We start from the raw sequence: 14,161 nt of genomic DNA on the forward strand, positions 1-14,161 counted from the left end.
ATATAGGACTGTTATTATCATATGCTAACAATTATATTATCATCTTACATTTTGATAATGCTGTACTGTTTGACAAAGTAGTTTCAAACACATTATATCCCAACATTCACAATATCCTAAAGGATTCAGTAGAACAGGAAAAATTCAGGTAGGTAATAACTCCTTTAAGGTCTTCTGGCTAGTGTCAAAAGATAAGTACCTAATACGTATTAAATGCTATGTGCCAGAAACCATGCTCAACATTTTACATATTATCTCTTCTAATCTTTAGACCAGCCTTATGAGGTACTACTACAGCTTCTGTTTTACAGATGAGGAAACTGAATGGTGAAGTGGTTTGCCTAAGGACACACAGTAAATGGCAGATTTGAGATTTGAACCAAAGAGTCTGACTCTAGAGCCCATTCTCTTGACAACTATGCTATATTGCAGGTACCTGTCAGTATCAGAACTAAAACTTACAGAAACTGCTAAATCCTAGAGAAGTACTCTTTCCACCACCTACTAAGATTATATACATATATATGTATATATATATTTATTCTGAATATTAATTCATAAACTATTCATTACTTAGTTCTAAGTAGTACTTTGGAACCCATCTCTGTTCCTAAATAATACATTTCCATCATTACAGCAGCTAAATAATTGGAAAGGTATAAGAGTTATAGCCAACTGCATATAAGCCCATTTCTATTGCTGCACTTCTGAAAATAGTTTCTCATATAAAATGATGAAAATTCATGGAAATAAGTGGTAAGTTCAATCAGACAATACATCTTCAGATGAAGATTAAAAATGGTTTTGTCTTTTATGCAGTTATACATTTTGACCCCTGTAGATGACAACCATCTTTAACAATTTCCAACCCAATTGTTAACAAAAGGGAAAATTACCAGTATAGGCAAGAGGCAAAATATTTTCATCTAATTTATGTTTCTCATAATAGACTTAAGTTTGGATGGGTATTGCCTGGCTAGAAAAGTTCTGGGAAGGATTTAAAGAAATCTATCTCATGTGATCTGCTAATGCAGTGCAGACCTCTTAGTCGTCTATGAGTTTAGAAAACCCTGTTCTCAAGATACAAGCTGATTTTATAGTAGGAGGTAGATTGATTTCTATGTAGTAAACAAGAAAAGAGCTTAAGTAAAAGGTAAAACTTGGGAGCTAAATAAAAGACGACTTGTGTGTTCTTAACTTCAACTAGAATGGACTTACAGGACTGCTGCAGTGTTCAGAACCATCACCTGCCCTTCCTGGAATTTCTCGTTTGGGGCTGCTCATGTTGCACTCAGCCTCCTTGACCAGAAAGAGTTGTTCATCCAAAGCCTCCTTCTGAAGTTGGAGTTTCTGTACATAGCCTGTCTGGGTCTCCAGTTCCTTTTCCAGGGAAAAGATGATCCTGTCCTTGGCTTTGATTTCATCCATCTGAATTAAATGAGACCCAGGACATTTTATTTAACAATGCTGTAAAGAAATACATTTTTACAATGGTGTAAGTTTAACTTCTTTTATCTGATTGATACAGAAAAAAATCACGGATATGATAAGTGTACTGGTTTCATGAGTAAGATGAGGCAACATTGTGTAATGAAGAAGTATCCTGGGTTAACTAGGTGTCAAGGAGAGTAATGTTTTTTCTCTCTAGTATATCCTGTGAAGATGTTTTGACTCAATATATTGTTTCAAATAGTCTGGGTTGATTAGATATGCAAAGGAAAGTCTAACTTTAAAATAGCCATTAATTTTAATAAAGATGAACATTAAATATTCCACGCTAATGTTTCCTAGGACATTTTTTGATGTCACTTCTTCTTTAGGCAAATGGGTATTCAGATTCAATCAAAATAGCTGTTGCTCCTGTTAGTAGCTGGTCATTTGTAACTGAAGAAACTTCAGACTTCCCAGTGGCCTAGTCATTTTCCAAGACTAACATGCTTGCATTCAGGTGATGGATTTGGAGGGAGGTCCTTCCACGGTTCATGTATTATATCTCTTTCTGTTCTCACTTGTGTTTCAAAGCAGCCAGTTCTTAGCAACCATTTTATCATTACTGTAAGAAAATCATGGTTGGGATTAACAGGAATAGGAAATATCTGGCAATATTAACCACTATTTTCCCTCCTACATGTGTGAGATATATTTATTGACCCAAATATGCATTTCTGCTAAGCCTGGGGATGGCCTCAGAAGAATTTCTCAACTAAAGGCCACAGGCATTCAATATCAATTGATTTGAGTTCCCTTGGAATGAAACCTTTTTGCCATCCTAGGATGAGAGCTAATGAAGTGAATGTCTATAAACAATTTTTAAAGACAGCATAGCCATTGGGTGAAACCTTTCTTCTCATTTCACTATATTCTATGTGTACATTCAAAATGGAGATAAGGAAAAGACATTTAATACAAACAACATTATGCTGTTCTGCTTTTTCTAAAAGTGTCTCCTTATACAAAACAAATACTTTTGTATAAATTTTTCTTTGCTGTGTGCTCTTAGACCAGAAAAAAATATTTTTAACAGAAATGGTGTTACATAGTCACGTATTTTCCATATATAAGTACCTGTGAGCTACTGCCTTTGAGTCACATGCTTAAATTTTAGGTCAATTCTGAGAGAGCTTTGGGCTAAATTCTGCATGATCTTGTAATATCATCTGATAACTTGGTAAGAATTCAATATTGTCCCGTTAATTGGGAACAATAGCGTTGTCTTTGGTTTCAGTCTCCTTGTAGAAGACTTGAGACCTGTGTTTTTCTTAACTGAGCAGTATGTTCATTTGTCAGACTTGTCATCTGGAGCATTACTTTTATTTGCAGGTTAACATAGCTCTAGTTACTTTTTATGAGTTGACATAGCCCTAGTTGTTTTTTATGTACTCACCTTGTTAAACTTGTTGAAAAATCATTCTATTACTGCCCACATTCAGCCTCATTATCATCATCATCATAGCTGAAATTTATTGATCTTTCACTATATTCAGGGCACTATACTCAGAGCTTAATATACCTTATTTTATAACAATCCTATTTAGTAGTTTCAGTCGTCATCATTTTACAGGTGATGACTGAGGACCTGAAAGCTTAAAAACTTGGTCATAGTCGTATGTCTAGTAAGTTGTGAAGCCTTATTTTTAATGGAATCTTCTAACTATAGAGCCCATTCTGTTAGGTACTATGCTATACTGGCTTTAAGATTATTCATATAGTTTAAGCATTTCCCAAAGTGGTTTCCTGTGGGATATATAGTAATTAGCATTGAGAAAGCTTTATTGCATAGCAGTTATGAGCATGGACTCTGATCTCAAAATACTGAAAATCAACCAAAGCCCTACTTAGATGGAAAAGGGTATAAACCAGAATTCTCTGGGGAAATTTTCTAGACAGAACAACTCCCATTTCTCTCCTTTCCAGTTCCAAAAATGGAGCTTGGGGTACGGGTAGGCACAGAGTAAAAAGAAGGAAAAAATGAAGATGAGTCCATCTGTGCTATTGAAAAAGTTTCCTATGTTATTCTGTGTTCATGCAGTTTGTGAACTACTCATGAGGTGGCTCAGATTTTACTTTTTTAAATTTTAATGTTTATTTTACTTTAAGTTCTGGGATACATGTACAGAATGTGCAGGTTTGTTACATAGGTACACATGTGCCATCGTGGCTTGCTGTACCTATCAACCAGTCCTCTAGGCTTTAAGCCCCGCATGCATTAGGTGTTTGTCTTAATGCTCTCCCTCCCTTTGCCCCCCACCACCTGACAGGCCCCAGTGTGTGATGTTCCCCTCCCTTGTCCATGTGTTCTCATTGTTCAACTCCCACTTATGAGCGAGAACATGCAGTGTTTGGTTTTCTGTTCCTGTGTTAGTTTGCTGAGGATGATGGCTTCCAGCTTCGTTCATGGCCCTACAAAGGACACGAACTCATTCTTTTTTATGGCTGCATAGTATTCCATGGTGTATATGTACCACATTTTCTTTATTCAGTCTATATCATTGATGGACATTTGGGTTGGTTCCATGGCTTTGCTATTGTAAATAATGCTGCAATAAACATATGTGTGAATGTGTCTTTTAGTAGAATGATTTATATTCCTTTGGATGTATACCCAGTAACGGGATTGCTAGGTCAAAAGGTATTTCTGGTTCTAGATCCCTGAGGAATAACAACCCTGTCCTCAACAATGGTTGAACCAATCTACATTCCCACCAACAGTGCAAAAAGTGTTCCTATTTCTCCACAGCCTCACCAGCATCTACTGTTTCTTGACTTTTTAATAATTGCCATTCTGACTGGTGTGGGATGGTATCTAATTGTGGATTTGATTTGCATTTCTCAAATAATCAGAGATGATGAGCTTTTTTTTTTTTCATGTTTGTTGGCCACATAAATGTCTTCTTTTGAGAAGTGTCTGTTCATATACCTTGCCCACTTTTTGGTAAGGTTGTTTGCTTTTTCTTGTAAATTTGTTTAAGTTCCTTACAGATTCTGGATATTAGACCTTTGTCAGAAGGGTAGATTGCAAAATTTTCTCCCATTCTGTAAGTTGTCTTTTCACTCTGATGCGAGTTTCTTTTGCTGTGCAGAAGCTCTTTAGTTTAATTAGATCCCATTTGTCAATTTTGGCAATTGTTGCAATTACTTTTGGTGTTTTCATCATGAAGTCTTTGCCCATGCCTATGTCCTGAATGGTACTGCCTAGGTTTACTTTTAAGGTTTGTATGGTTTTGGGTTTTACATTTAATTCTTTAATCCATCCTGAGTTAATTTTTGTATAAGGTGTAAGGAAAGGATCCAGTTTCAGTTTTCTGCATGTGTCTAGCCAGTTTTCCCAGCACCATGTATTAAGTAGGGAATCCTTTCCTCATAGCTTGTTTTTGTCAGGTTTGTCGAAGATCAGGTGGTTGTAGACGTGTGGCGTTATTTCTGAGGCCTCTGTTCTGTTCCATTGGTCGATATATCTGTTTTGGTACCAGTACTATGCTATCTTGGTTACTGTAGCCTTGTAGTAGAGTTTGAAGTCAGGTAGTGTGATGCCACCAGCTCTGTTCTTTTTGCTTAGGATTGTCTTGGCTATATGGGCTCTTTTTGGTTCCATATGAAATTTAAAGTAGTTTTTTTTTAATCCTGTGAAGAATGTCAATGGTAGTTTGATGGGAATAGTGTTGACTTATAAATTACTTTCAGCAGTATGGACATTTTCATAATGATGATTCTTCCTATCCATGAGGATGGAATGTTTTTCCACTTGTTTATGTCCTCTCTTATTTCCTTGAGCAGTGGTTTGTAGCTCCCCTTGAAGAGGTCCTTCATGTCCCTTGTAAGCTATATTCCTAGGTATTTTATTCTCTTTTTAGCAATTGTGAATAGGAGTTTATTCATGATTTGGCTCTCTGCTTGTCTATTGTTGGTGTATAGGAATGTTTGTTATTTTTGCACATTGATTTTGTATCCTGAGACTTTGCTGAAGTTGCTTATCAGCTTAAGGAGTTTTGGGCTGAGATGATGGGGATTTCTAAATATAGAATCACGTCATCTGCAAACAGAGATAATTTGACTTCCTTTCTTCCTATATGAATACGCTTGATTTCTTTCTTTTGCCTCATTACCCTGGCCAGAGCTTCCAATGCTATGTTGACTAGGAGTGGTGAGAGAGGGCATCCTTGTCTTGTGCTGGTTTTCAAAGGGAATGCTTCCAGCTTTTTCCATTCAGTATGATATTGGCTATGGGTTTGTCATAAATAGCTCTTATTATTTTGAGGTTTGTTCTACCAATACATAGTTTACTGAGAATTTTTAACATGAAGGGATGTTGAATTTTATCGAAGGCCTTTTCTGTATCTATTGAGATAATCATGTGGTTTTGGTCATTGGTTCTGTTTATGTGATGGATTACATTTATTGATTTGCATACATTGAACCAGCCTTGCATCCCAGGGATGAAGCTGACTTGATCATGGTGGATAAGCTTTTTGATGTGCTGCTGGATTTGGTTTGTCAGTATTTTATTGAGAATTTTCACATCGATGTTCATCAGGGATATTGGCCTGAAGTTTTCTTTTTTTGTTGTCTCTGCTAGGCTTTGGTATCAGGATGATGCTGGCCCCATAAAATGAGTTAAGGAAGAGTCCCTCCTTTTAAATTGTTTGGAATAGTTTCAGAAGGAATGGTACCAGCTCCTCTTTGTACCTCTGGTAGAATTCAGCTATGAATCTGTCTGGTCCTGGGCTTTTTTTGCTGGTAGGCTATTAATTACTGCCTCTGTTTCAGAACTTGTTATCAGTCTATTCAGGGATTTGACTTCTTCCTGGTTTAGTCTTGGGAGGGTGTATGTGTCCAGGAATTTATCCATTTCTTCTAGATTTTCTAGTTGATTTGTGTAGAGGCATTTATAGTATTCTCTGGTGGTAGTTTGTACTTCTATGGAGTTAGTGGTGATAGCTCTTTATCATTTTTTATTGTGTCTATTTGGTGCACTCTTTTCTTCTTTATTAGTCTAGTTAGTGGTCTGTTTTGTTAATTTTTTCAAAAATCCAGCTCTTGGATTCATTGATTTTTTGAAGGGTTTTTTGTGTCTTTATCTGCTTCAATTCTGCTCTGATCTTAGTTATTTCTTGTCTTCTGCTAGCTTTTGGATTTGTTTGGTCTTTCTTCTCAGTTCTTTTAATTGTGATGTTAGGATGTTGATTTTAGATCTTTCCATCTTTCTGATGTGGGCATTTAGTGCTATAAATTTCCCTCTAAACATTGCTTTAGCTGTATCCCAGAGATTCTGGTACATTGTCTCTTTGTTCTCATTGTTTTCAAAGAACTTCTTGATTTCTGCCTTAATTTTGTTATTTACCCAGTAGTCATTCAGGAGCAGGTTGTTTGATTTCCACATAGTTGTGTGGTTTTGAATAAGTTTCTTAATCCTGAGTTCTAATTTCATTGCACTGTGGTCTGAGAGACTGTGTGTTGTGATTTCAGTTCTTTTGCATTTGCTGAGGAGTGTTTTACTTCCAATTATGTGGTTGATTTTAGAATAAGTGCCATGTGGCATGAGAATAATGCGTATTATGTTGATCTGGAATAGAGAGTTCTGTTCTATTAGGTACACTTGATCCAGAGCTGAGTTCAAATCCTGAATACCCTTGTTATTTTTCTATCGCATTGATCTGTCTAATACTGACAGTGGGGTGTTAAAGTCTCCCACTATTATTGTGTAGGAGTCTAAGTCTCTTTGTAGGTCTCTAAGAACTTGTTTTATGAATCTGGGTGCTCCTGTCTTGGGTGCATATATTTTTAGGTTAGTTAGCTCTTCTTGTTGAATTGATCCCTTTACCATTATGTAATGCCCTTCTTTGTCTTTTTGATCTTTGTTGGTTTGAAGTCTGTTTTATCAGAGACTAGGATTGCAACCCCTGCTTTTTTTTGCTTTCCATTTCTTGGCAAATTTTCCTCTGTCCCTTTATTTTGAGCTTACATGTGTCTTTGCATGTGAGATGGGTCTCCTGAATACAGCACACTGATGGGTCTTCACTTTTTATCCAATTTGCTAGCCTGTGTCTTTTAATTGGGGCATTTAGCCCATTTACATTTAAGGTTAATATTGTAATATGTGAATTTGATCCTGTCATCATGATGCTAGCTGGTTATTTTGTGCACTAGTTGATGCAGTTTCTTCATAGTGTCATTGGTCTTTATACTTTGGTGTGTTTTTGCAGTGGCAAGTACTGTTTTTTTCTTTCCATATTTAGTGCTTCCTTCAGGAGCTCTTGCAAAGCAGCCTGGTGGTGATAAAATATTTGCTTGTCTGGAAAGGATTTCATTTCTCCTTCACTTATGAAGCTTAGTTTGGCTGGATATGAAATTCTGGGTTGAAAATTATTTTCTTTAAGAATGTTGATGGCTGGGTGCGGTGGCTCATGCCTGTAATCCCAGCACTTTGGGAGGCTGGGGTGGGTGGATCACAAGGTCAGGAGATCGAGACCATCCTGGCTAACATGGTGAAACCCCGTCTCTATTAAAAATACAAAAAAATTGGCCGGGCGTGGTGGTGGGTGCTTGTAGTCCTAGCTACTCGGGAGGCTGAGGCAGGAGAATGGCGTGAACCTGGGAGGCGGAGCTTGCAGTGAGCTGAGATCGTGCCACTGCACCCCAGCCTGGGCGACAGAGAGAGACTCCGTCTCAAAGAAAAACAGACAAACAAACAAACAAAAAGAATGTTGACTATTGGCCCCTACTCTCTTCTGGCTTGTAGGGTTTCTGCTGAGAGATCCACTGGTAGTCTGATGGGCTTCCCTTTGTAGGTGACCTGGCCTTTCTCTCTGGTTGCCCTTAATATTTTTTCTTTCATTTTGACCTTGGAAAATCTAATGATTATGTGTCTTGGGGTTGATCTTCTCATGGAGTATCTTAGTGGTGTTCTCTGTATTTCCTGGATTTGAATGTTGGCCTGTCTTGCTAGTTTGGAGAAGTTCTCCTGCGTAATATCCTCAAGTGTATTTTCCAACTTGACTCCATTCTCCCCATCTCTTTCAGGTATTCCAGTCAATTGTAGGTTCGGTCTTTAACATAGTCCCATATTTCTTGGAGGCTCTGTTCATTCCTTTTCATTCTTTTTTCTCTAATCTTGTCTGCATGCCTTATTTCAGCAAGATGGTTTTCAAATTCTGATATCCTTTCTTCTGCTTGGTCGATTTGGCTATCGATACTTGTGTATGCTTCACGAAGTTCTCGTGCTGTGTTCTTCACCTCCATCAGGTCATTTATGTTCCTCTCTAAACTGGTTATTCTAGTTAGCAGTTCCTATAACCTTTTATCAAGGTTCTTAGCTTCCTTGCATTGGGTTAGAACAGGCTCCTTTGGCTCACAGATGTTTGTTATTTACTGACCTTCTGAAGCCTACTTCTGTCAACTTGTCCATCTCATCCTCCATCCAGTTCTGTGCCCTTGCTGGACAGTTGTTGTGAACGTTTGGAGGAGAAGAGGCATTCTGGCTTTTGGGATTTTCAGTGTTTTTTCCTCATCTTTGTGGATCTCTCTACCTTTGATCTTTGAGGCTGATGACCTTTGGATGGGGTTTTTGTGAGAGGGTCTTTTTGTTGATGTTGTTGTTGCTTTTTTAGTTTTGTTTGTTATTGTTTGCTAGTTTTTCTTCAAACAGTCAGGCCTTTCCTCTGCAGGTCTGCTGGAGTTTCCTGGAGGTCCATTCCAGGCCCTTATTGCCTAGGTATCACCAGTGGAGACTGTGGAACAGCAAAGATTGCTGCCTGCTCCTTCCTCTGGAAACTTCACCTTAGAGGCGCACTGGCCTGATGCCAGCCAGAGCTCTCCTGTATGAGGTGTCTGTTGGCCCCTGCTGGGAGGTCTCTCCCAGTCAGGAGGCACAGGGGTCAGGAACCTGCTTGAGGAGGCAGTGTGTCCCTTAGCAGAGCTGGTGCGCTGTGCTGGGAGAATCTCCCTTGTCAGGATCAGCCAGTATCTTCAGAGCCAGCAGGCAGGAAAGATTAAATCCACTGAAGCTGCTACCACAGCCGCCCCTCCCCTCAAATGCTGTGTCCCAGGGAGATGAGAGTTCTGTCTGTAAGCCCCTGAATGGAGCCGCTGGATTTCCTGCAGAGAGACCTTGCCTAGTGAGGAGGACTCTAGAGAAGCAGTCTGGCCACAGCCGCTTTGCTGTGCTGTGGTGAATTCCACCTAGTCCAAAAATCTCCCAATCTCCTTAGCACAGTCAGGGGAAAACCACCAACTGAAGCCTCAGTAATGACGGTCACTCCTTCCCCCACCAAACTCAATCATCTCAGGCCGACTCTAGACTGCTGTGCTGGCAGTGAGAATTTCAAGCCAGTGGTTCTTATCTTGCTGGGTTCCATGGGAGCATGGGGGTGGGACTGGGACCCGCTTGTGAGACTGCTTGGCTCCCTGGCTTCAGCCCCCTTTCCAGAAGATTGGACAGTGGTCCTGACTCATTGGAGTTCCAGGCATCGCTGGAGTATGGAAAAAAAATAAAAATCCTGCAGCTCAGTGCCTGTTCAAACAGCTGCCCAGATTTGTGCTTGAAACCCAGGGCCCTGGTGCTGTAGGCTCATGAGGGAATGTGCTGATCCCTGGATTGCAAGCGTCCATGGGAAAAGCGTAGTACCTTGGGCAGGTAGCACAGTCTCTCACTGCTTCCCTTTGCTGGAGGAAGGAGGTCCCCCTGCTGTGTGCACTTCCCACATGAAGTGACGCCTCAACCTGCTTCTGCTGGTTCTCTGTGGGTCGCACCCACTGCCAAACCAGTCCCCGTGAGATGAACTGGTTACTTCGATTGGAAAAGCAGAAATCACCTGCCTTCTGCATTGGTCTCGCTGGGAGCTGCAGACCTGAGCTGTTTCCATTCGGCCATCTTGGCCTCTCCCCTTCATGTTGTTATTATGAGGGATTTCATGCCTACTTCAGCAATACGCCGGTGAAAGGAAGTCGTGGAAAAAATTAGCAGATCAAGTGGATATACTTACAGATTTTATATTGAAAACCATCAACAAATGAAAATATTTAATGCAAAGCTGCCTTTTCATTGGACACTTACCTGCCAACTCCAGAGTTCGAAGTCCTAATTCTTTCTTCATCAGCCACTGTCGTTTCAAAAACCAAAGGCAGGGCAGAGACCAATATTTCTGCACCGTGTTTGGTCTTTATCATCAAACAGTGCAATAGAATGAGTTGACACAAAGAATTCAGAAAATGTGGCAAAGGCAATATTTTACAGTTACACTCTATTGCAGTACAAAGAAAATTAAACATTAACTTTTAAAAATGCTCTATGGTAACCACCTTGAACTTAAAATTAAAAGCCTAGAGATATCACCCAAGGAACATAATTAGAATTCTCCGAAAGTAATTGCTTAGAACTGGAAGACAAAAAAGGAAAAGTATAGTTTTTCCTAAAAAAAACCTTATTTCCAGAGAAGGATACAGTACATTCTAACAGGTGATAGTTGATGTGATAACATTAAAGTAAGATGTAACAGATGTAACAGATGCTGAACATCCGAATGCAGATGAACATAAAATCTTTTGGCCTAAAATAATTAAACAAGGTCAACCTAGGACATTGTAATTTTCAGATGATAATTATATTTGTATTATATTTAAGCATAGTGAGAGGCTTATCTGTTAGAAGGAAAGACATGTTAGAAGGAAAGACCAACTCTGCAGGGGCTGAGGTAAGTCTTGGAAACTATAAATAGCAAACAACCTACTTAGGGATGACATCCAATTTAAAAATTATAATGGCTCCTGTTTTAAATGACTCCTGTATACTTTGGGAAAAATATCTATCTTTAAAATGACTAGGGATTTTATCGTTTTGTATCTTTTTTCAGTCATGGTTTCTGGAAGAAAAGACTCAAGATGTTCTCAGTAGCTGCCGTTTTCAGACATCATGAAAGTCTTCTCCTACCCTCTATAAAAACAAACAAACAGTAAAACTCTACAAAGGAAAAGCCCACAAAAACATGCTGACTTTAGAAGAATCCATGATTTGGAATATTTTTATAAATATCTAAGAAAACAGGAGTCCTTTCCATATATATGTTCCTTGGAGATACTTTCCATATATATAGTCCTTGGAGAATCCAGTTTTTATGAGAAAGGTGATTTCCAAAATCTCTTACACTTTACAATTTCGATTTTGGCCTGAGCATATCTCTCGATTGATCTACCTACCTACATACTGATCTATCCTGGATAGAACACTGGACAAAAGGTAGGCACTGTTTACAATCCACTGACAAGAAAACACATGAAGAAGCAAATCCCAGAGCACTCTGAAACCTGGAAGAGATGGGTTCTACATGGGTCTGATGGGATTACTGTACTAACCAGCCTCCGAATATCCCGCTCCGACTCCCACTTGATCTTCGAGATGGCTTCTTGGTGGGACTGATGCTCACTCCGAAGGTCCCCAGCCTTGATTTTATCTGCTTGGATCATATTGCTCAGAGCCTCGTCCACCTGCTTCTTGGCCGTTTTCAGGTCCGCAATTTCCTGTAAGAGCTTAAGGCGCTCTGTGTCAAACAGTTTCCGGGCCTCCTCCCGGGCCTCAATGGTGAGAGCTGTCCTTACTTTGTCACTGCTGCCGTCGCGGAGAGCACAGAGAGCAGACTTGAGCCTCTGGATCTCTCCGTCACGTACCTTCACTGTCCTTGACATTTCCTGCTCGTGTTGTTTGATAAGGTTCTCCCTCACAGCCTGCAGCTCCTTCATCTTCTCTTCATGGAGCTTGGCTTTGAGTTCTGTCACCAGCACCGTGTGCTTGCGCTGCTCCAGCTCACGAATCCTCTTCGCTTCTTGAGTCTTCTCTCTTTCAAGCTTTGATACCTAAAAACAGAGAGGCGAAAGGATGAAGAGAAATGAGCCTCAAAGGACGGGTGTGCTCCTAGGCAAGATTTGCAGCTCAGGCCGCTGTGATCTCTTAATTCCTCATCTCTTTTCCAATTCCAGGCCCTCTGAGAAAAAAGAACTACAGGCCTTGAAGCTGGGAATACAGTGTGTAAAAGGAGGAAATACCTGAGGATATTTATATTACTTTGTTCAGATGAATATTTGATGTTCTGGGGCCTTACTATGCAATGTGTGGTCTGCAGACAAGCAGCCTCGGTATCACCCAGGAAGCACGTTAGAAGCACAGAATCCCTGGCTTAGCCCCAGATCTATGACTCAGAATTTGCATTTTAACAAATCCCCATGCGATTTGGTATACGCATTAAAATTAGAAAGTATCGCTATCATGGTTTTTCCCTTTACGGGGAAGGCTGCAAAGCAGATCGCCTGGAGAGCCTTTTAGACTACGCAACCCTAGCTAGATCCAAACTGATAAATGTGTGTCTTAGAATAGCTCACAGTTTGATATTGTGATCAGGCTAATAAATTAGTGCCTCAAGTGATATTATTGATCATCCCCCTCCCTCTTTTCTTTCTTTCTTTTTTTTGAAGAGATGCTGCTGCTGCCAAAGAGGTGAAGAATGAAGACAGTTGATAATAGCCTCAACCTTACCTTTCTTAGTATGGCAGGGTAGTTTCATCCCCAAATTTTACACACACACACACACACACACACACACACACACACAGAAAACCACTACCAACAAAACTGCAGATCATTGGGTCCTCTCTCTGATGAAGGACTTTAGTGACCATTGTTATTTCTGAATGTGCCATGAATGTCTCTTTGAGTCCTTTTTCACTCTCACTCCTCCTCTTCCCTTCCTGCCCCGCAAGCCAACACTCCAAGTAGTTTGATAAAATATTTTGAATAAGCTTTTTACCTCTCAGGAATTCTGGTTTAAAGCTATTCTGTTTTGCTAAATTTCCTGTGATAATATAGGCCTCCTTGTTGATTAGCAGTGGCACTACCTGTTGATCTAATCTGGCTGTGAGTCTCTGATTCAGTAGATCAGGTGGGGCCCAGACATTTGTGTCTTGAAAAAGCCTCTCCGTGATCCTGTTATGCTGTCTTCCTCCCCCACTTCATCTCTCCTGCTTGTTTCTGTCTCTGTCTTCTCTCTCTGTCTCTCTCTGTCATACACACAACCCCCACATGCACACAGACACATACACAGAGTAACCTAGAAAAAGGGGGCTGGGTGCAGTGACTCACGTCTGTAATCCCAGCACTTTGGGAGGCCGAGGTGGGTGGATCATCTGAGGTCAGGAGTTCGGGACTAGCCTGGCTAACATGGTGAAACCCCATCTCTACTAAAAATACAAAAATTGGCTTGGCGTGGTGGCAGGCACCTGTAGTCCCAGACACTTGGGAAGGCTGAGGCAGAAGAATCACTTGAACCCAGGAGGCAGAGGTTGCAGTGAGCCAAGATCGCGCCATTGCACTCCAGCCTGGGAAACAGAGTGAGATTCCATCTCAAAAAAAAAAAAAAGAAGAGAAAGGGAAGAAAACTGGGGAGTCTCAGGAGTAATAGCTAGTTGAGTGATATTGAGTCTCCACCATCTGTAAAATTGGAAGGTTTTACAAAATAATAGTTAAGAGCCTTTCCAGTGAAAAATCTTAAGATTGAGACTCCATATTGGAACCATTGTAATATAAAGTGTCTGTGATGGCTAATACTGAGTGTCAACTTGATTGGATTGAAAGATGAAAAGTATTGTTTCTGAGTGTGTTTGTGAGGATGTTGCTAAAGGA

General features: G+C 40.0%; 1 protein-coding gene across 7 annotated transcripts in view; it reads right to left on the bottom strand.

Moving 5' to 3' along the window:
- Window positions 1–14,161, bottom strand: part of JAKMIP2 (janus kinase and microtubule interacting protein 2) — a 189,822-nt gene that overhangs the window by 64,071 nt on the left and 111,590 nt on the right. For all 7 annotated transcript variants that reach the window (XR_009213846.1, XR_004248846.2, XR_009213845.1 and 4 more), the window contains exons 3-4: window positions 11,845–12,342; window positions 1,219–1,428 (exon numbers count right to left, since the gene is read on the bottom strand). Coding sequence is in view for 4 of the 7 variants with exons in the window: in XM_032158277.2 (XP_032014168.1) it covers window positions 1,219–1,428; window positions 11,845–12,342 (708 nt within the window). In the remaining 3 variants the exon portion in view is untranslated. The remainder of the gene's footprint in view (window positions 1–1,218; window positions 1,429–11,844; window positions 12,343–14,161) is intronic.

This window comes from Hylobates moloch, unplaced genomic scaffold (assembly GCF_009828535.3).
Source record: "Hylobates moloch isolate HMO894 unplaced genomic scaffold, HMol_V3 SCAFFOLD_6, whole genome shotgun sequence".
Classification (NCBI taxonomy): Eukaryota; Metazoa; Chordata; class Mammalia; order Primates; family Hylobatidae; genus Hylobates; species Hylobates moloch.